The sequence below is a fragment of the Prenolepis imparis genome, unplaced genomic scaffold (genome assembly GCF_030444845.1).
Source record: "Prenolepis imparis isolate NDT839.2.m4 unplaced genomic scaffold, iyPreImpa1.0 SCAF_15, whole genome shotgun sequence".
In the NCBI taxonomy this organism is placed as follows: Eukaryota; Metazoa; Arthropoda; class Insecta; order Hymenoptera; family Formicidae; genus Prenolepis; species Prenolepis imparis.
In genome coordinates, this window is record NW_028141173.1 from 6620965 (window position 1) to 6645544 (window position 24580).

The following is a 24580-nucleotide window of genomic DNA, read 5'->3' on the forward strand; positions in this document are numbered from 1 at the left end:
ATACTCGTGTTTGCTGGGGTGGTTCTTCAGAAAGATATACGATGTTCTCATACATGTTCGACTAGTGAAATTTGCATATACAGAGCAGCGCTTTCCTCTCGATTATAAAATTCTACAATGTACAATGTAGGTAGGTTCACTTACCTTTTGTAAATCTGGAACGAAACTTTCTTCATTAAAATTTCTTCATTAAAATTTGACGCTATAACTGTGGTTATAATTTAATTAATTATCATTGTCGTAAGATTAAACGTACGTCAAATATCATACTTGATAGGATACATATATGACATTTATTTAATTACTTTATTATTTATGCTACTGAATGCTATACTCGTAATAGGTATCTATAATTATGTCGATAATCATGCGTGAATCCGTAGAATGTGTGAGGTCAGCCGCGCGAGTTTTACAGCCCGTGTGTGTGTATATGTGTGTGAAACGGTGTTACAATGAATATGCGCATGTAAATTAATTACAAGAGAGAAGGAGGGGGGAAAGGGGGGGGGCAGGGGGAGATGCTGCTCCGAAAATGTGGGTGTGCCTCGTCGCTCGACAAACAAATCGACTGACCCACAATCGGCTCTCGTCCGCGATTTCGCCGGCTGATCCGCGAAAAAGAAAAAAAAAAAAAAGAACTATGCGCGATTCGATTTTATATATATCTACTGTTTTCACTTCTTTATGCCCTTCGATCGCGATCGATATCGGATCAGTCCCTCTCGATCGCGTGTATACGTAAACCTAGGAACGGGACTTGATCATTATCTCTTCTTACTTTACATTCTCTCTCAACAACAAATTTGACACCCTGAATCGAAATAAATAACAACATTGCATCCGTTAAAGCTCCTGGGTGCTCACCGCGGCCATATTGGAATCGTGACGTCAGAGGCGAGAAATAACACGTTGAGATTTCTTAGATGCCATTTCTAAATAAAAACATTTGCATAAAATAACACTTAAGATCTCTTTAATACACTTCTAAAAAACGCCGAAAACTATTCTTTTCCCTTGACAGTCAATCAACAACCGTAAAATGATCGAAATATCAGACTTTGACATGCGGAGTGACTGCGCATGTGCAAAGACCAGACGGACTGGGCCTCATAATATTACATTTTACAGCTGTTGATTGATTATAAAGGAAAAAGGATAGTTTTCGGCGCTTTTTAGAAGTGTATTAAAGAGATCTTAAGTGTTATTTTATGCAAATATGTTTTTATTTAGAAATGGCATCTAAAACATTTTAGCGTGTGTTTTCTCGCCTCTGACGTCACGATTCCGACATGGTTGACAAGGTACCAGGAGCCTTAAAGCTCCTTGGTACTCACCGCGGCCATGTTAGAATGTGACGTCAGAGGCGAGAAAATACACGTTGAGAATTTTTGTATGCCATTTTTAGATAAAAAGATATTTTGATGAAACACACAACTTTAGATGGTTTTAGCACACTTTTAAAATACTCTCCGAAACCTATTTTTTTCTTTTGACAGTCAATCAACAACCGTAAAATAATTGAAACATCAGACTTTGTCATGCGGAATGACTGTGCAAGATTATATATAGATCAGGCCTCATATCAGTCATATCATAGTCATTTTACAGCTATTGATTGATTATAAAGAGAAAAGAAGCTTTCGGAATATTTTAAAAGTGTACTAAAGCTGTATTTCATTAAAATATCTTTTTTCTAAAAATGGTACGCAAAAATTTTCAGCATGTAGTTTTTCGCCTCTGACGTCATAATCTAACATGGCCGCGGCGAGTCCAGAGAGAGCCTTAATTATAATATAACTTAGATCGACCGAAGACTTCCGTTTCCTTTTTTTTGTATGTTCTCATACATACACGCTTTTTTTACTCGTTTCCACACAATAATAGTACATAAATGCAAAATATATATTTTTAAATAAAGAAAGATAATGACCAAGTCCGGATACATACATTTAAAAACTTAGCAATATACAAGGACGTATTTAACATAAGGGGCGCAATCCCTCGTCGAAGAATAGCGATTTAATCCTTCGTCCTACGCCTATTCGCCGAATTAAGATAAATGAATAATAAAATTATATTAGAGCATCCTCCTCCGTCGCGATTTACACTTCTACATCGATCATCAAGTCTGTTCTTATCAGCTTTGTACTCCTCTCTTTCACGCTTTCTATATACTTAAAACGAAACAACTACATACGTTTACGCTTTGGAAAGAGAAAAAAGGAAGAGGGGAAAGCGTAGGGAGTGCGTCTAAAAAGAACAGGCTTAATGATCCTCCAGAAAGACATCTTACTCACACTACGCTATTTTTTTTTTTTTTTTTATACAAAATACCGTGTAAAATGTCCCGAATTCAACGGTAAAGAGAGAGCGATCGAGATTACCGTAAATTCCGTGTCTCTTATCTTCTCTAGCAAGAATCATCAAAATTAATCCGCGATCAATCGAGGGATCATTATTCTGTATGTCTATTTTGATCCGATAAAAAGGGGCGATGCCTCTTGAGATGAATCTTGAAAAATTGGTTTATAATTAATAATATATAGCAGTGAAATTCAATCGAGCTATTCGATATAGTAAAATTTCAGATATCTGAAATATTCAGTAGTTTCAGATATCAACGGGTTTAATTGTTAAAGCAAAATGAATATGTCGTATTTAAGAAAAAACGCATCGTGTATAAAATCTGACAACTTCTTCTTCGATACAAGCTGGAATCATCTACACAAGTCTCGTTCGACCCAATCATTGTCTATCAAAATTATTACAACAGCGGTCCCAATGATTATTCACGACCGGTTACAAAGCGTTGAAGCTAACAAATGTGCGATCATCTTCCTAGCATGATGCACTAACGCATAATTATTATACACAGCAGTATGCAAGATGCTGAATCGATAACTTACCAATTAGCAAATGTGTAAGATATCTGGTATGATATATTGAGTAAGAATAAATATCTTGGAAAATAATAGCAATCAGTTGCACAAAAAGCTTTTTTTTTTATTTTTAAAAGATACTAATATTATAAAAAAATTAATTTCCCTATAAAAAGAGTGAACATAAATCAGTAACTTTCTTTACGAAGCGTCGAAGAATTTTTAAAGAAACACTGTGTCAATCAATGAAGTATAATTATTATTTAAAAGTGATTTCCCGTTCAATTTAGCCGTTCAATTTAGCCGTTACATATGCATTTCTCATAAATAATATCAATATCTGACAATTAGAATTGTACGATTCCCAATCAATGATCACTAACAAGGGACATGTCACAACTGTCCGGAACCGATTTGATTCTTCTTCAAATATGTTGTTAAATACACAAATCTAAAAGACACGTATTTTTTTATATGTGCGGATATTGAGTTTTAAGGGGTGAAACATCCCTTTAAAGAAAAACGGTATTTTTCTTTAGGATCGAATATCTGGTAAACTATAAGAGGTAGAAAAAAATATGTACAACAAATTTTAATGGCTTGAAGAGTACTTATATGAACAAAATTTTTTTATTTTGAAAAAAAAATTAAGTGATGGGGGTATTTAAAAAAAAATAAAAATAAAAAAATTTTGTTCATATAACTTTAAAGTACTCTTCAAGCCATTAAAATTTGTTGTACGTCTTTTTTTCTACCTCTTATAGTTTACCAGATATTCGAGCCTAAAGAAAAATGTCGTTTTTCTTTAAAGGGGTGTTTCACCCTTTAAAACTCAATATCCGCACATATAAAAAAATACGTGTCTTTTAGATTTGTGTATTTAACAACATATTTGAAGAAGAATCAAATCGGTTCCGGACAGTTGTGACATGTCCCTTGTAAGTTAATTAAAATCGCGATGCAATGTACGCGATATTAAAAAAAATTATCGCAATTTTTTTCTTGTTTAACAATTAGGAAATAATTGTACCCAATATTGTAATGCAATAATATAATTCTATTTAACGATTTATGAAGATTAAACCTAAACATTACTATATAGATTATAATTAAATTATACATTATATAAATCACGATTATACTCATAACGTATTAATCTTTCTCTTTTTAATTGAAAGAAAAAACAAAAACGTCAAATTTCCCTATGAAATTGTTTCTTGTAAAGAGTTGAAAAAATTAAATATTATCTATATGTGATTAGTGATAAGAACAATATCGTGATAAGTCACCGGTTGATCCTGAAACGCATTGCACAAAAAAAAACGCGCATAAATCCTAACAGAATGCTTTGTAACCGGTTGAATAAAGATGAATAAAGCATCCCTTTCTTTCCTTTCTTTTCAAGCATGCCCCAGAAAGGGTTCGTGGTGAGATAATCACATTCCTATCGTACGGTAGAAATAAATTTGGTCCTCGATCGTGACGGAATACCAAAAAATCTTCCTCATTCGAACGATGCAGCTTCCATCTTCGCGATCGTAAACATCTTATCACCTCTAGCGATTTATATGCTATCCCTTGGAAAGTTTCTTTTTTTCCATTTCACTCGATTAATCTCCCTTTTGGTCCACGTCGCATGCAGTCATCGTCCTTGGCTCTCCAAGCCTTAACGACGATGGCAAACGATCTGAACCACTTTGTATGAACAACCTCCATCATCATAGTATAACGATCACTGTCGTAATTAATAAACTTTTTGGAGAAGAGTAATTAGTTAAGAAATATCGAATTAAATTTCAGCGAATAAAGTTTAACAGATCGACAATGATTAGTGTCCGAATCATATTCAATCGAATTTAGGGTACTTTCCGATTCACGCATGATGCGCATGAAGTGACAGAAAATCTATAGTTCATGTCACACATATTATAGATTCTCTGTCACTTCATGCGTATCATGCGTGAATCGGAAAGTACCCTTAGTTCATCAATCTATCAAACTATATATGTATATAGAGAAAGACAAATTTTTTAATTATAAATATTTGAATAATTTAGTTATACGAACCATACAAAATATAATATAAACATTATGTGATATTTATATAATATTTATATTATAAATTATGTAATATTTTAATAATATAATTATATATAAATAATTATATTATTATATATAAATATTATATAAATTATATAATCTAAATATATTTACCAATTCTCCGGATATTCACGTACTAGCAAATCAGAATTTATAGTCCTAGTCTCAATTAATCATAGTTAATTGAAACAATCGATGTTCTCAGTTTAAGAAATTTGATCATACAACATTGATATATGATACAATATTATGATGGAGATTGTTATACGATTGAGATGACTGCGATCGAGAACATCGTTTAAAAAATTTCACGGATTATATATGTATATATACATATAATCCTGTATTACGTGTCATAAAAATTTCAAAAATTTAACTATAATTATAATTTTACTATTAATATACTATCACACACATTCTCTCTTTCTCTCTCCCTCTCTCTCTTTCTCTCTTTCTTTCTCTCTCTCTCTCTTTCTCTCTTTCTTTCATCTCGTTATATATATATTAAGATACTAGAACAATGTTCGCGGTCGCAGCCCAAAGGTGGGTAAACATTGAAGGAACAAACAGCGAAAAAGCGAACTTTCGCCGTTAAAAAATTTCGGGGAAATATGTTTACCGCCGTAGTGTGAATGGAATATAATCGTTATAAATAGAATAATCGAACATTTCGATACGCATTTGGCTCGATTCGTTCGTAAAGCGAAACATCACAGAGAAATTTTGAATGGCCCTATATAGCCTTCGTGTTCGCTGTTGATTCGCTCGCAGTGCACCCATCTTAAGGATTATAACAGCACTTTCAATATCCGATACTGGTACTGTACAATATATATTCGCCGTGCGAAAAAAAAAAAAAACGTCGGTCGAGCATGAGAGTTGCGCGAGATCGAGTTGCTCTCTTTCTCTCTCTGCCTCCGTCTCAAAAGATCTCTCTCGTCTTGACGTCCTGATGGTCCTTCTAGCGAAAATGCGCGACAAAAAGGACGGGTCGCGCGGGATGGGAATCTCTCTTGCGCTCTTTTTCTCCCTTTGGGAGAATCGATTTGCGCCATACACTTCTCGACTGGGAAAGAAGAGAGGAGAGGAAGATCCTTGCACGAGAAAGGGATGAAGAGAGAAGTAAAGAGAAAACGTACAGGAAGAGGGTGGTTTCTTCACGGCGGAGGGAGAAGAGTAGTTAAGTTATCTCGGACTAAAGGAAGAAAGGAAATTGATTGTGTTTTTTTATCTCTTAGACTGTTAATTTGGTCTCGGGGTCCAACGACTCGTGAAGAGTTATTGTATGAAATAATCGGGATGGTCTGAATCCTTCTCAAACCTCTTTGCCTCTTCCTGCATGCTCTCCTTGATCTTCAGGATGGCCGCCGACTCGGTCTGATCCTGTGAATCAACCAACACCAGGCCGGTTACACGGTAAAACGATCAGGCAGGCCCACTATTAACCTTGCCCAAAGTTCCGCGCGGCGTCTTTCACCAGCGAGATGATTCGTGGGACTCTTCGATAACTCTCCGACGACTCTCTCTCTCTCTCTCTCTCTTTTGGTAATCCAGTAAGAGAGATCACGGTTTAATTTTTTCTTTCATGCCGTTGCATAAAGGAGTATATTACCCGAATTACTCGCCGGAGGGAGAGAGCCGAACGAAACCGAGGAGTCCCGCGAAAAAGTTCCGTCTTCACCCAGTTCGTGCGAAAACGCTGGCCGGTGAATACGCGTTAAAAGCGCAGCGTGATGATGGCGGTGCGTCGTGAAGGGGCTGGGCTCGTGAAAACGAAAAACTCCTAAACTAGGAGAAGACACTGGGAGGTGTCGGTCTCGTGTTGTCGGGAATCGAAAGAAAAGTGGGGCTTAAGGTACTGTTTGCTTAAGGGTGCTCTGACCCACAACACATGGACGTTACGTAAGATAGTGAAGCCCGTGTCGAGCCGAAAATAATACACAGCAACATAATGATGATAATAATAACAATAATAATAATAATAATAATAATGGCACAACGAAAAAAAATTTATTATCTGCTGCCTGCCCCCCACGCACGCACAACACCTCATCGATATACTATAAACGATAGGTAGTATAGTGAAAAAAAAGGTACTCTATAGAGAAACTCGACGTGTCGTCCTTCACACACTTATGTTTTTCTCCTGTCTAGCGGAGAAAAGACTCTTCCGCCTTCTTCGGATTTTTTTGTCGCGTTACTATTTTTTTCCGATCTCTCGCAATCCATCGATTCGCTTTGCGCTGACGCATCCATGTGCTACAGGTCAGTACAGGCTAGTACTATATACAGCTATCGTTCTGTTCTAGTCCGGTTTTCCGCTTATGTGTATGTATAATATATTATATTACGAAACAAAGTAGTCGTTCTCTCACAACGAAAGTGCAACATCGACATTAATGACAAATGTGTGTTCCACAGCCGCAGCAATAGTGCAATGTTTCGATTTAGCGTCAAATCAGTGTCGGAAAGTCCAGCAAATAAGTATATGTATATAGAATAATTAGTGATTTACTAAAAAAAAAGAATAACACTGATCGGCTAATGGAACGATCAAAGCAAACAAATGAAACACAAGTGATGTATGTGTGTGTGTATGTGTGTATGTGATTAGCACAAGTGCAAAAATACACGGAGACAGATAGTTATATATAAATACTGATGATAGCCAGCACCCATCGGATTGAATCGTAATAAATAAAAAAGAAAAACGCAATAGTCTCAGTGTAACAGGATTACATTTATTGTCTCGATCTCCCCTGGCTTAGGCATATACTAATTATGTTACCATTCAGCGATAAGAGTTCGGCTTACAACGAGGAGTAATATCAAATAAGTTGGCATTAAGGGTACCAAACTGTTAGTCCCCATTTTCGCGAATCTCTATGTCATTTCCAAAGTCCAAAGTCCTCACGTCGCGAGAATCAAGTCTCTAGTTGTTCCCTCACGCTCGAGGGAACAACTATTACAATTAGTGTAATTGGGGCATCGTACATTGATTTTCGAGAGACCCATCCCGAGACCGGTCCTGTTCGAGCTTCGTACCCTCAATGCGCCGCTTTTCACCGAGCTTTTCTTTCACTCATTGACTCGTGTATGTTATGTATGATACCTCGTGATCGAAAAAGAAAAGATTATTGCGACTCTCCGTCGACAAGCGCGTATATGTACTTATTAGGTCTGTTCTTTTCATCTGAACTGGCTGCACTAGTTCAGAGTTTATCTTTTCTTCCAATGTGGAGTAAAAAAGATAAACTCTGAACTAGTGTGCAGCCAGTTCAGCCGAAAAAAACAGACCTTTTGTGTTTGTTCTTTATTGTTGCACTGGTGAACTAGTTGCACATTGGTGCAACAAGTTAAAGTGAGACAAGTATATTTTGTCTCACTCTAACTTACTGCAACAGTATGCACTCGTTCACCAGTTGCAGCAATAAAGAACAAACCCTCTGTTCTCCGTTTGATGTGTGGGCTGAACGGCAAGACGTGGACTCCAAAATATCGGATGCAACAGGCAGCCTCCAAACGAGGCTGTCCCGCGATATATCTCTCGCAAAACAAAAATCGCAGATTTACAAGCTTCGATTGCAAGCTTCAATTACAATTACAAGATTGAACCCGTCTACCGAGCGATTGACGAGAAAAAGGAAACAACAAACTTGCGCGATTTTTCGCTTCGTTGGTCACAACGTTAAACCTGCGTACTTACAACCTTGTTACAAATGTGGCGCAAATGATGTAAAGCGAAAAAAACACACACCCTTTTTTTATCATAGCGATATCAATCTGTTAATCCACGATCCCAGATTTTAAAAAAATATATAAAAAAACATAAGCGTTAAAAAAACGTTCAGCTTTTCTAACAACGAGCTATTTTACGAGACAATAAAAAAAAACTTGCAAGCGCGTCTTGCCGTCGAGATCCCAGAGCATGCACACATTCTCTTTCTCTCACACTCACATTCTCTCCGTGTATTATTATTATTTTTACATAAAATTCCATCAATGATTTTTTTTCGGCACTATAAGTTAAACATAACTAATAGCAGCACAGTATAGTCCAGTACTGACCTATAATCAATCAATGCGGACGGATGGATTCCGGGAATCTCTCGCCTCTCACCCACATCGCATTATCTTCCGTTTCTCTATCTATATTCGCTCATTAAAAGGTTCAGTACTCGCACGTAATCTTATGTTCATACAAAAATATTAACATCTGCATATATATATATATATATATATTATATATATTTATATGTGTATGTCTATATATGTATATGTCTATATACATACATACATACATACACTTATACATATATGTATAATATATATAAAATTTCTCTTATACTTTCTCTCAAGTACCTTGTTTAAACTATAGTAGCAGTAAACCATTCGCCTCGCAATAATGCGTAACTTCGAGCTTGTCGAATTATTACCGTTCGCTGAGAAATCCGCCCCTCATCATCAGTGTGTACAATCTTATTAATTAGCTACCAGTATATAGGAGATGAAAACTACGACCGATTAACTTACACGAATCGTTGTTCAAATCGCGAGCGTCAACGATTAAAAATAGAGCTTAAAAATTCTGCCTTTAAAGATTCTTCTCTTTTCGTCCTATACGAGTATGAACAATAAAAATTGAGCAATGCGACGAGAACTTTACATATATATTTTATACAAGAACGACGGCGAAACGAACGTTGACCGATTCTACAGAGATTTTCAGTGAGAGATCAGATTTAAATAGGAACGACTTTAATTATCGCACTTTTATTACAGACAGACTATTTATTACGAAAAAAGTGATTAGAAGCGACTCGTATTATCCCGAAAAAATTTAGGGTTTAATCGAATTTAATGTGAAAAAATATCGGAGATTCTACGCGAGCTTCTCTCGTTCTATCTGATTCTAATCGTTTCTACGTACATTCGCGTCGATTTTATTCCGTGACCAAAAATGGTAATGCATAAGATATTGTAATGCTAATGACGCTGCAAAAGACGCCTGCTCCTAAATGTCGGGAGCAAATTGTGAGCAAACAAGTGGAGGGATTCGATCCGAGCTTGCCTATAGATAGACCTATTCACTTCATTACAGAGTCTCGTGATCATTATTATGAGCAAGATATGCAGAAGCTAAGAAACTACAAGAGATTCTCGTGGATGCGCGGGATATAAATCCTTCGAGATTTCCCTGTCGTAAGATTCTTTCGTGCTTTATACAACAACGCTAACTCTATAATACGATGAAGAACAGGTCGAACAAATTAGTGCTGTCAATATCCGCGTATCCAGTGATTTCAGGTGATTATCTTTCGATTATATTATTTTATTTTTTCAAATAAATAGATAATCGAATATTGAGGATTATTTACACATAGAATATTTCCTAACTTTTTTATTTATTTTTTATATTATTTTCCTATATTAATTAAATCAAATTTTTCGGCTAACTTTTAACACACGTTATATACATTTATTTAATGTGTATCTACATTCTAGATGTGAAAGATATGAATAAAATAAAATTTACGTATAAACATCCGTAATTAATTAAAAAATTATCAGGTTAATAAAAATACATAGTTGAAAAATGTGTTTTCTTGTTAAAAAAGGTCCCTGTTAAAATTTTTGTGTTAAATATTTAATACATTCATTCATGTGTTAATTTAACATATTGCTGTTGTGTTATTTGAACTCAAATGTTAAATTATTAAAACAAAAAAAAATGTAAAAATAACACAATGTGTATCTATTTTTAATTTGACATAATAAATATGTTCCGTATTATTAGTGACAAGATTTATCCGTTCAAATTTACAGAAAAAAATGTTGATTTTATTTTATAATATAAGTAGAGATGATAAAATGTAAAATTAACATTTTTTTAGTTAATTTTTACATTAAAACTATGTTAAATTTACACAAAATTTATTTCAAATTACTTGATGTTTGCATTCATTTTGTGTTAAAATATTAACACAGTATTCGTGTCACTATTTAACATATCCGTATTATGTTAAATTAACACAAAAATTTCTGTGAACCGTTTGGGACATGTGATATCTGTTAAATTTAACACAAATTTTTCAACTGTAATATTTAGTGACCTCAAATATCCGAATACTCGGCGATTTTTAGTACTCGGAATTTGTGGATATTACGAGTGGATATCCGAGTACTCTTATACTGACAGCACTAATACAAATCAGTAGTGAGTTTAAACGAGATAAAAAAACAAGAGCGTAAAAATCGATTAATAATTATGCGATTAGTAATCACAGTAGCGGACAGTTATGTACGTATATCCTATTCGTGTAGATGAATCACCCTGTGTATGTTTGCTGTGTGTGTATTTTTGTGTCTGTGTGTGTGTGTAATGTATCTTTGTAACAATCTTTACGTAATTTTTCAGGCACCTTTGCTTATGATCTAATTGTCAAATAAATATAAATAATAGAAAATAATCTGCTAAAAAAAATCTTAAGTAAAATGTTTGCCAGTTTCCGTAGCAAATTATAGATATAATAATAATAGTGTAGTAGTAAAAAAAAGATATATAAAAAAACGAATATATCTAGTCTTGCAACCGTCTGAGTATTTAGAGAAAGCATATACATACTGTATTCCTACGCGGCAAATCGCACGTGTAATACGAATAATCTCGTTGTTAAAGTATCTGCGCCGTTTAGTAGTAAAGTGGTAGTAGTAATGTGGTGGTAGTAGTAGTAGTAGTAGTAGTAGTAGTAGTAGTAGTAGTAGTAGTAGTAGTAGTAGTAGTAATAGTAGTAGTAGTAGTAATAGTAGTAGCAGTAATAGTGCAATGAATGAGCGCTTAAATGCTAACCCTAATCGAGCAGGAGCAATCAATAACGCCGCGTCTGACACGAATATCTGTTTCTTTTCTTTCGTTCTATAGCTCACTACTATATAGAGCTAAGAGACCCATTGACGAAACTACATGTGCCGAACTGTATAACGAAACTAGCCGGAACGCACCATGGAACACGTGAATACGCAGCGAGCATACGATGCTTTTTTTCCGCACATTATGTGTAGAGTCTACGGCATCTACGAACTCGGGGCTGGCGACTCCAAGGCGACTTTTTTAAAAAAACTGTCGAGAATACAGAGAAGGTGCACGTACGTGATTACTGATAACTCTCTTCGGATAACTCGCAAGGAACATCCGCGACGCCGCCACTTTGGAATTACGACGAATCTTTACGAATTTTGCAGAATAATATTGAAGATTAATATGTGTTCTTTCTTACTGATAGATATTTCAGAGACAAAACACGCACATTCGATAAAAACAATGTCCTCGAAAAAATGTTTTAATTAAGACTCTTGGGTCCTCGCCGCGGCCATGTTAGATTGTGACGTCAGAGGCGAGAAAGCACACGTTGAAAATTCTTAGATGCCATTTTTAAATGAAAAGATATTTCCATGAAACATTATTTCAGATGGCTTTAACACACTTTTAAAATACCTCGAAAACTATTCTTTGCCCTTGACAGTCAATCAACAACCGTAAAATGATCGTGATATCAGACCTTGTCATGCGGAATGACTGCGCATGTGCGAAGACCAAACTCATATTAGTCATTTTGCAGCTGTTAATTGATTATAAAGGGAAAAGGATAGTTTTCGTTTTTTATTTTAAGAGTGTGCTAAAGCCATCTGAAGTGCTGTTTCATCGAAATGACATCTTTTTTCGAAATGACATTTACGAATTTTTAGCGTGTTTTCTCGCCTCTGACGTCACAATTCCAACATGGTCGGCGAGGAGCCAGGAGCTTTAAAATATGAAAATTAATAATTAAAAATACTAATTATACTAATTAATATAAAAATACTTAATTAAAAATACTAAAAATTACGTTTACAAAATTTTAAAACTACGAAAAGCTATTACTATATGTAAACAATAAATATCGTTTCAGACATAGATCTATTTTTCGAGTCGTAAGCCGGTAGTCCGTTCTTATTTCAAGACCGTCTTAAGTAATGTCTTAAGATGCAAATACGGCTCTGTGATTGGTTAATCACATCTTAAGATTGTACTTAAGACATTCTTAAATATAAGAACCGACTATGAATACCGGCTGTAATGACTTCAATCTCTTAAGTACGAATTTTTCTCTTTAGCAAAAGAATCTTGCTCAATTTTAATTATCATACAAATGAACAAAGTTTTAACACAATCGAAGATAAAAGCGTCGTGACTGTTCCTTGTCATATCCTACCGATAATTTTATACAACAGCATATAAAATCAGCATGTAAAATTGTTTACGCGATTCAATCAAAGGTTCGGTTACTTTGTCGCACGAAAATAATTTGATATCTCATTTCATAAAGTACGCAGAAAAAATTCAAGAATAATACTTAAAAAATAAAAGATTATAAATATACTATCTTCTAAAGAAACTAATACAATAAAATAATAATAAAATAGTAACTATTGTATTTAACTCGATTAAATATCGATTAAATTAAATTTAATAGTTATATTCACAATCTTTTATTATCTTATATAAAATAAGGCACACTCTGCTTATATATTAACGTTACATTAAGTCTCGTCATCTTTCTGCCCACTTTACAACTGCATCGTTAGACAAACTGTTAGTGCGATAGTAGTTAGACGCAATTTCAGCGAAACCTGTTATATAACATATTAGAGGCGATCAAATGTGACTGGCTGATTAAACTTGCCAAAATACCATGTAACGCGTGATTACAGAACACCTTTCGTAAAATTTATGGGACAAATACTCTGTAAGAAAGCATTAACAAACAAGCCTGTTGGAGCGAGGCTAAAGATAAATCCCTTTGAACGTGAACTGAACCCATATTATTTTAGCAAAGTACGTGAAATATCCGCCGTATTGATAGAAGCGCTTGTGGCTGTTAATTGAGATGATTAGAAGGGCGACAAGTTGTAACATGAATTTGTATACCATATAGCACATATAAAGACAATAATGTAAAAAGGTGTATAATTTGAAGACAATAATTTGAAGTTATTTCTTTATTTTTCACATTATCTCTTTCTCTCCAATAAAATGGATGGACAAAAGGCAATCGTCATCGGCATACAAATCCACAACAACACATCGAGTCACCATTAGAAATAGTTGTCAAGGAACCTGTGCATACTCACATTCTCTCCAGGAGCTCCGAATCCTCCCAGATTATAATCACCCATTCCGCTGCCGCTATCTTCTCGCGGTGTTCCGGGGCCACCATTCGCTGGACTGTTTTTCATTCCATCAAGACCATCGCCATTTAGGACCGGACCCATTGTATTAGGACCCATGGGTCCCATTGGACCTCCTTCTGGTCCGCCACTCATTGGGAAATCCTAAAATATCGCGCCCACGTTTTTATATAAATGCTTGAAACATAACTTAAATACAATAGTAATTATGAGAATTTAAAATATATAGCGCCACATGTATTATTTAATTACACTTACACCCGGCATATTTCCTCCAGGTACAGGTTTCATCATGGTGTACATATTTTCTCCTCCGCTATTGCTGCTATCTTGGGGGCTAGGCATAATAGGTGTTCCAGGTCCTGGTGGACCTGTTGATCCAGGTGGTCCTCCGTAGTTACCCGGTGATGACGACGAATAATTCATCGGCTGCGCATCAATCATATAAAAGAAACGTGTTAGAAATTTTGTGTTCTTTAAAGTCGCAGTTAAAAGTAGATGAAAATGCAGAGAAAAATTTGTATGTTTATACCGTAGATGTGTTTGGTTGCCATTGTTGTCTACCACCCGGAGCAGCCATACTCATTGGTGGCATTCCTGGACCTCCTGGTCCGCCAGGGCCCAGGGTACTGTTGGGTGGCGGGCCTCTCATATTTGGACCATAACTACCAGGACCCATCGGACCCATACCTGGTCCACGTGGAGGATTCATTCTCGGATTCATAGGGCTCATTCCCGGCGGACCTAGGATAGGAGGTAAAGTTTGGTATATTTGATTGCTAAATATGAGACTGTTTACGTTTGTTCTAGCTTTATGTTAATATTAACTGCTAATTACGATTTTGTGGACTAAATCTTTCGTGAACTTGTAAAGTCTACGATATAATAAATTTGTGTGCGTGAGATTGTGTGTGCTCTATTGTGTGCGAGATAATATTAAGTGCGGACTCAAAGTGCCAAAAAATTAAGAATCATGCTTCAGCAAAATCGAGCTCAAGATAAAAAGCCGTTGGATGACATGCTGGTCAAACAACTGTCACCACACAAATTAACAATGAAAAGCTCATGCTGAAAATAGAAACAACATTGCAGCGTGATATTTTGGGGAAGCAAAGGATATTACACAATTATTTAAATCATATATTCAACAATTTAAAAAATAAATAAAAGCTTTTAGCTGTTCCGTTAAATTCTGAAGAGTTATTTCATATGTAAAAAGCGATTTTTTGCTTTATATAGTTATTGAATAATATCATAATTTATATCGTTTTGTAAGGAGAGGCAGATGTACACAAGGTGGCATTAATAATGCCTTAAATGTATTGTTAAACACAAACATGATTCATCTTTTCCATCTGCATGTAGCATGATCTCGAAAGAAAATTGTTAGCGACATAGGTATTTTAGACACATTCAAGTTATTTCTTAATTTAAAAATATCCACAGATATATACAGGGTGTCTGGTAATTAACTGATCAAAGCTTAAGGATAGATTCCTGGGATCATTTGGAGATTTTTGCTCAGCGAAAATGTCGAGGCACCAATAATTAATCTTCGAGTTATAAGCGATTGAAAATAAAGAGTTTTTCGCAAACTAAGCCTTGTGGAAATAAAATATTAACAAAATCACATTCTTCAATTAATTTCAAGTAGAGTTTACTTCAATAGAATTTTAATTTAAGGCTTAGTTACAAAGATACATGATGGCAAAAATTGGAAACATGCAAAAAATGATGGCCTCCCTCGACATTTTCGCTGAGAAAAAATCGTCTCCAAATGATCCCAGGAATCTACTCTTAAGCATTGATCAGTTAATTATCAGACACTCTGTATATATATTATTGCAATTATTGCATTATCAAAACAACTTCTTTCTAAATTATACACACAACTAACAATAAAATATTTGTCTAATATATTTAATTAAGATTGTCATGCTGGATGCTAATTCGGATGAGCGAATAATTTTGCAAGTAGAGCAAAGCCGGTGCAATTATCTTTATTATATAAAATAAAAATTAAAAAAAAAATTAAAGGCAAGGAGGAGAAAAAAAAATAAAAAGTTAGGCTTTTGACTAATTCATGTGAGTGTGATTTGGTTGCTGGGTTGCTTCCTACCTTGCCACCCTACAAATTCTCCAGCTTCGCCTGAGGAACACAAGAGCACACATTAGTACGGCAGGTAGGTAAGGTCGGGTTCATGGTGGTAAAGCCTAGTTATTTTGCAGTGGTATAGTAAATAAAATTATATTTCTATATAGTGAATCTCTAATAATTATACAACTTACTCAAGAATTATTTGAAAACAGTTCTTGGAGAAAATTTGAGATAAACTATGTTGACTGTGATTAATTAAATGTACATTAAGTGTTCAAATTATTTATCAATTATATAAAAATGCATAATACTTTAAGAAAGTATTCTTTAATCATAAATTGTATTTCTTCTGGATTTTCTGAGATGACCGAATATTCCTGGAAGACACAATATCATACGTAACAGCACAAATTACTTGTTAAGGAAAATAAAAAAAAAAAGAAAACCCATATGAAAGCATATCAAATAAAATATTTGGTAAAGAGAACCATTGAGAGAGATACATATTTGCATACTAATTACACAAAACTGTATATAGCAGTAACAATCGAACGCAAACTACACCACTGCTTGTAACTAGACAATTCAAAAACCAATCCACTCCACATCACAGCAATCCAATCCAATTTGAAATATTACTTATTCATTTATTGCTGTGTGGTTTTTGGTACGCATGCGTTTATGCCATTCTCCTCTCGCAATTCTCGTCAATGCCAGAAAAAAGTAATGTAACACCGGCATGTAAATGATCTCTTACCTTGCCTAGTAGGATCCATACTATTTGACATCATTGGTTGTCCTGGTGGCTGTGAAAGAAATAAAGATATAACGTAAATTTACAATATTCTATGCATGATAATACATCTCTATATTTCTTATATGAATTTAAAATTTTAAGAATAAATTATTAAGGCTCCTGGGTCCTCGCCGCGACCATGTTAGATTGTGACGTCAGAGGCGAGAAAGCACACGCTTTTTACAGCTGTTGATTGATTATAAAGGGAAAATGATAGTTTTCGAGGTATTTAAGAGTGTGCTAAAGCCATCTAAAATGTCGTTTCATCGAAATATCTTTTTATTTCGAAATGGCATCTACGAATTTTCAGCGTGTGCTTTCTCGCCTTTGACGTCACAATTCCAATATGGTCGGCGAGGAGCCAGGAGCCAAAAATCATAAATGTAGAATACATATAATATATATTGTCTTATTTGTTTATATACTTCAATAGATATATTTTTAAATAATAACAAAAGTGTCTATATTCAAATATTAATCATGACATATGTGAATAATATATTTTTATACACTCACTCCATTAAAATCATTGCCCATTTGTGGCATACGTACTCCGGGACGTGGTCCTGCTGGATATCTGGGGCCCATAAACTGTAACAAAAAACGGATTCTCACCACGTTGATCATGTAACGATTACAGTCATAATTTGAGTTTGTAAATTAAAAATATTCGTATATAAAGTGTCAGTCATGATTACTCTCTATACATAGAACTGGCTAGATATAGTATAAATACCAGGCAGCCACAATAAGCAATCCGTGAGATGATAAGGCCATAAAATATGCAAGTTCAGTCAAGTTCATCGCAGCACATAAGTTGGTTATATCATTACATATATTTTTCAAGTACTTTCTGAATATTAATTAATTTATTGTAAATTACTATAATATTATATAGAAAACATTATCGTAGAAAAACCTTATATTTCTTCGTAATATAGACGAACATCAAGAAGGAAACAGTTATAGCAATTATGACGACAGTAATGAGTTTCGGTTATGCCATGATATGGTGCGATGATGACACAGCGGAACAAGTGATTCTTTATGAGTGAGAGTGTATGTGTTGAATGAGGCTTACCTGATTGGGCATCATCTGCGAGTGTGGGGGCGGGGGTGGCTGGGGGTGCTGGGGGGATGGCTGTGATGAGGGGTGTGTGGGCGGAGATGGTCGCATTGTCGAGTTGTTCTGCAACAAGCAACGCAAACGACAGACATGTAGCAACACTGCGATCCAGGCAACAGCTAGACTAGAAGGCTTTTGGGGATGATTGTGTTAATACTATGATCGGTCTCAGCATCTTAAGAGTTACCCGAGAGAGAAAGTTGTAATTAGGAAAATCATTCACACGATTTTTCTTTTTTTCTCAGTTTGTCCTTGTGCACATCTTCTTTTCATAATTACAACTCGTATGTGAAAGATCGCTTCTAACACTAAACTGTGAAACGAGACATACAAGAGTACGAAAGGATGCCAATCGATTGTAAAAATGTACAGCGTTGTAGAAAACGAACTTTGTAGGGAAGATATGATGACTCCTAAGCATTACGGGATACCTATTATGTTAGAGAGATCTAAAGAGAAACTGCATCATTTATATACTGTGGAATATTTTATCTTTGTCTAATCTAGTACAGGGGTGACTACTTTGACAAGCAATAAATGAATGACTTTTCTCCATTATCCCCTTTTCCATATAAATTTTATATTGCATATTTTTATAAAATTTTTCTATTTTCTTCATATTGTATAATTTATACTTTAATGTAATCAACGGTATTAATACAAATATTATGGTTATTATTAATTTATCAATTATACAAATTACATAAAATTGTATTTACATCGTTAAAATTATATATGTATATGTATATATATGTATATAAAATTAATAAAATAAAAAATAATCAAAAGTTTCTATTTGTTCTACTTTCTGCTTTGTGTGCGATTGTTAATCTTTTATAAATCTATTTATTATACACAAAATTATATTACATAGTTTATATCTCATGTATACTTTAAGATTGTAAACTTTTTCAATTCTTTTTATAAATCAATATGTATAACTAGTCTGGTAATAATTAAATTTTATGTAAAATTAACGCGTTTTTGAAAAATAGTGCGAAAAAATCGCGAACCACTTGTAAAAGAGACTAGACTACACTCTAAGCAGGCTTCCATGTTAGTTGTCCCATACATTCTGAAGAGTATAACTTTGGCTGGCCATGTAAAAATATATAATTACATTCTGCAGATGTAACGAATCAAAAACAACGATGTCTATCTATAATATTTTCGCATATTATGATATACACGGCCAGCACAAAGCAGTACACTCATCGTAATATGCTTACAGTATCACAATATTGTGCTAAATGTATTCTAACATCTATATATAATCCTGTTCGCGTCATATAAAATTTCTAAATTTGCCTTATGCGTCAAGGAGATGAAACAGTGAAAATGGTACAAGAACGCACATACAAGTATTAGATAGAGAGCAGAGAGAAAGTAAGTAACATATATACAGTATAGACAAGCATGACATAAGAACGTCTTTTGAATGTACACTTGTTTCAAAACGAGTTGATGACGACTACTAATGCTAATGCGTGTACATTTAATCGATAATATAGGGGCACATCAATATGCTTAGTTAAATAAATATGCACTATGTAAAAATGTATTATTCGTTTGTTTGTTTTGAACTTAAAATAAAAGAGATTATGTACGAAAAATCGGTTCTATCATCTATCTAGACGTATTTAAAGTTTTTACAAGGTCAACTGAGAATTTTAAGCAATATTTAAATAAAATATTAACACATTTTTTTATATTCCTCCTTTCTCTTGATTTACTATGCAAATTAAAACTGTTGTCCTTTTGACCTACTACTATAAGTTGTGTTTTACACTTTAAAAAATGTTTAATTAACCTAATTGCATTATGCTTTGAATCAAGTGTAAATTTTGAGTCAGAACTATATGTACGCATGACAATGATAACAGATATATGTGATTATGTATATATAAATATATACATATAAATATTATACTAAATATCTATATAAAAGATAATATATATCTATAAGATAAAATATATATATATATATATATATCAGATTAAGTTTTATTTAACACTTGTTAATAATGTATTTTAATATTTTCTTTTTCTCTCCAAAATATCTAATAATTCTCGTGCAAAACCTATTTGAGAGAATATCTTAGAAAAGATATATATTAAAAGATTATTATAATAAATATAAATTGAAATATTGAATAAATCTTTCGCCAAAGATTAGACTGCATTTTAACGCAAGATTAATAAATGCAATTGAAATGCAATTACGTGATGGCTGAATTAAGCCAAGTAACGATGGCTTTTTTTCACTTCATATTCTGTAAGTAAAGATTGAGGAAAACGAGAATGATATTAAAGACAGTTTAATGTTGTAAAATAAATGAAGACTCACTGGGAAGAAAGCGGGAGGCATGGGACCACCGGGCATTCCGTCATTTGGTGGCATCTGACTAATTGGAGATGGGGCTGGACCAGCATTCTGTAAACATTTTGTAGCGTTAATGTAACAATATATCTAATATGAGCTTTAGCTTGGAAAAAAATATCTAGTTTATAAAAAGAATGTTTGCTTTTTTCTGATTACTATATTTATTAATAAAATTATCTATTATTAATATATAAATATGCATCAATAAAATAGAAAACTTAAGAAATAAGCTTAAAAAATATTAACTTGATATATAAATTTTTCAACTTACATGCGCAATACCATTGACGTTGTAAGCACTGTTCACAAATCCCTACAACAGAATACACATTATAAGCAGTATGCAATATATTAAAAAATTTCTTTTATATTTAAATATTATATTTAAATAATTTAATTAAATATTATATTTATATTTAAATATCAAAATTCTTCTATTAAGATTTTTGTTTGAATAGTTAATAATAATTTTGTCAATTATAAAAAAAAACATTTACTGTTGATATATTAATTTTAATATATTTACATAGTCATGAAATGCTTTGGCTTCACTGCTATGTTCACAGGAATCTCTTCTTTCGGGCGCTGCGCAGTACAGATCCCAAAAGACACTGAAATAATTTCACAACAGTTACATTAAGTCATTATAGTTATATTAAGATATCTTTACAATACAGCTCGTTATATTTTTTTAAATAATAATATATAGGAAAAAATAAAGGAAATATTGACTCTTTTTTTTAGCAGTTAAGTTTTTTAGTTGCTTAAATCAATATGTTAGTTTAGCTAAGCATAATAAATTAAGCACTTGTACTTACCACCACCAAGAGTGTAGAAACCCAGGTGGCTCCCCAAGTGTGATATTTTTCTCCCATCGAATCTACGATAACAGAACAAACAATATTATAGCACAAAAATAATATATCAGACTGTAATAGAGATGTAAAAAGAAATAGAAAAAAGTTTACCCTTATCACATTATTACCTGTGGATTGGTATTTACCTCTGACAGGAATGTTTGTGCTGCTTTTTGTGCACCTACATGTAGCAAGTATTCATACACGTAGAGTGCCAATCTGAAAAAAACGACACGTACATATAATTAGACACTTTTAAACTCGAAAACTCTTCAATTTCAAGTAATATTCAGACAGAAATAATATACAGAAATAATATACAGAAATTTAAAATAATGCTAAAATTTGGAGATAATAGGTGAAACGCATACGAGACTTGGGATTATGTAAATGACGATCCTTCCGCAACTGGCTCATTCTTTTTTCTTTATTATCGCTTTAGAAAGCCCGTACTTTATACGATGAAGCCGCCTCTATAAATCGCATTTCCTTATGGGGCCGTCCGTTAAACGTAAAGTTTTTAACGCCGACTTTCCCCGCGCGTAGGCAGTATATAGCAGTATATACAGTGTGTCAAACCTCATAATTGATCTTTCCTGGGATCATTTGTCTCTAGGGAGGCCATCATTTCTTGCATGTTCCCAATTTTTGCCATCATGTATCTTCCCAGGTAGCAAGTAAACGTCATTTTGACGTCAAATGACGTCATCAGACGTCAAAATGATTACGTCAGTTTGCTACTTGGGTTTGTAACTAACAATAATAAGCCTTAAATTAAAATTCTATTAAAGTAAACTCTACTTGAAATTAATTGAAGAATGTGGTTTTGTTAATATTTTATTTCTACAAGGCTTAGTTTGTGAAAAATCCTTTATTTTCAATCGCTTATAACTCGAAAATTATTAGTGCCTCGACATTTTCGCTGAGGAAAAATCGTCTCCAAACCCAGGAATCTGTTCCTGAAAGGTCAATTATGAGTTTTGGGACACCCTGTATATAGGTATAGATGTAAGATGTAAGACACAAGACGCGCGTCCAAACAAAATGCATTTTGCGAAGGAGTGAGAGAGAGAGAGAGAGAGAGAGAGAGAGAGAGAGAGAGAGAGAGAGAGAGAGAGAGAGACCGGCTTCGCGAACATGGCGCGGGAATTACGCCGGATTCGCGAATCGGAGCGCGATTCACTCCCTTCGGAGAGTGACTGATAGCGCGAGCAGATCAATCGCCTTTTACGAGAAAGCGGGTTATACGCGAGAGAGGAATCCCAGCTCAACGATTTTCCAACAACCGGTCGACTTCATTTCCAACACGCTCTCTTATTCTTCTCTCCTTCTTCCTAAACTTCTCTCTCTCTCTCTCTCTCTCTCTCTCTCTCTCTCTCTCTCTCTCTCTCTCTCTCTCTCTCTCTCTTGTCTGTATTTTTTGTTTTTTATACTTTTTTAATTTGTATTTTTTTATTATTTAAATGTTACAATTTTGTTAGCAGTGTGTAGTCGAAGTTCTTTTTTAATTGTTAGGACTGCAATTGCAACTGCAAATAAATATGGATTAATTTTGTGCCAATTATGATTTTTAATTTTCATCGCAATTTAGATTTAGAATTAATCATTGCCACAGCAGTTTTAGCCGACAGTTTTGACGGACCGATTCTATTTTTAATGACTTCCCGACCTTATTCTATTCAAGTTTGTACTTCGGTTTCACTTTCTCGATTCAAAATTAATGCACATTCAATCCTGCCTTGACAGGAAGAGAAAAAGCGAAGAAAATTAAAGAAAAAAAAAAAAACAATTTTAAATTGTCAAAAATGGCTACAATCTGGATCATTTACTCCGATCTTATTCTACAAGTTTGTACTTGTTTCGGTTTCGCTTTCTCGATATATAAAATTAATGCACGTTCAATCCTTGACAGGAGGAGAAAGAGCGAGGATAATTAGAAAAAAAAAAAAAAAAAAAAACTTAAATTGTCAAAAATGGCTACAATCTGGATCGTTTATCGGTCAATTAATCCAACTTTTTCAGCCAAAGAAAAAAAAAGAAACTAATTCCCTGCTGAAAATCAATTAAAACTTTGAAAGTACTCCCGCTCGTTTCGCGAACTCCGACTCGAAAGGGTCGAAACTTGGAAATCGAGATTATTCGGTTTGACAGCGTCGTGTTTCGCGAATCCTCCCCTCCACGGAGACTCTTTTTATCTCGCGATAGCGCGTGCCGGTCTGTAATCGCGTAAATGATCAAAGTCTTTCATCCTTATGTCAAAGACACTCTGGAATCGATCTCAAGGGAGAAAGAGGGCGGGAAGCATGACGTTTCGACGAGAAACGGACAAGAAGAGTGAGAGAAACAAATCTAAGCTCATCGGCATCGACTGGTCAACTGGATTAACCCGACGAACCGGGTTCCTTGATCGCACGACGGCACTTACGCGCGCTTCTTCGAGCAACAAAAAGAACCGGTGACGAAGAAAGAGATAGAAAGACAGAGAGAGGGGGGGGAGGAACGGAAACGAGAGGGATGAGAACCGCACGGACGAGCTGGAGAGGGGGGGAAATGCAGAAAAGGGGGGGAGAGAGAGCCAGGAGGATGCTCGGAGAGAGAGAGAGAAAAATGGAGTTGCCGTGTTGTGCGATCAATGGCCGGCCGAGTTTCCAGAATTTTCCCAAATTTCCCTCGCATACATAATAACGAAGAAAAAAAAGGTACGTACTTCTCTCTCGCCTGAGAGTCCGAAGGCACGGACGACCCTTTTCCCTTGGCGTACATGGTGGTCGGTCAATCCTTCCACCGTAAACACAAGTGCGCCGCCGCCACTGGAAGTCGCGCCGCTCGGCTCGGAGCGCGGCCGAGTGAAAAGAAGAACGGGAGATCGAGGACTCTCGCGTGCGCGCGCGCATGCGCGCGTCCGTGTGTCTGTCGCTCAGCCGCGTCGTCCGTCTCTCTCACTCGCTCGCACGGCAGATGGTGATCCCTTCGGCGTGCCGCCGTCGTCTCCGTCGTCGTCGTCGTCGCTCTGCTCCTGCTGCTGTCAAACTTAACTAAAGCCGAGAAAAGATGCACTCGCTCTAGTTCACCTTTAAAACCTATATCTTTCTCGCTCGCGAGGTGAGTTTTCT

The 24580-nt window shown here is 34.9% G+C and overlaps 1 protein-coding gene across 8 annotated transcripts; it reads right to left on the bottom strand.

Moving 5' to 3' along the window:
• Positions 1-270: 270 nt before the first annotated feature.
• Ssdp (Sequence-specific single-stranded DNA-binding protein) lies at positions 271-24316 on the bottom strand. Of its 8 annotated transcripts, none has more exons than XM_083055369.1 (14): positions 24175-24316; positions 21614-21686; positions 21429-21490; positions 21137-21221; positions 20882-20923; positions 20575-20661; positions 18183-18290; positions 17618-17692; positions 17063-17111; positions 16327-16356; positions 14740-14951; positions 14466-14636; positions 14151-14351; positions 271-6362 (listed from the first exon to the last, which is right to left on the bottom strand). In XM_083055369.1, the coding sequence occupies exons 1-14, from the start codon at positions 24228-24230 to the stop codon at positions 6258-6260; spliced, it is 1356 nt and encodes a 451-aa protein (XP_082911495.1). In that variant the 5' UTR covers positions 24231-24316; the 3' UTR covers positions 271-6257. The 8 variants fall into 8 exon arrangements, with proteins under 8 accessions (XP_082911495.1, XP_082911494.1, XP_082911501.1 ...); XM_083055368.1 differs by having other exon boundaries at positions 21596-21686; XM_083055373.1 differs by lacking the exon at positions 271-6362 and adding an exon at positions 7699-12099 and having other exon boundaries at positions 21596-21686.
• Between the last annotated feature and the right edge of the window lie 264 nt (positions 24317-24580).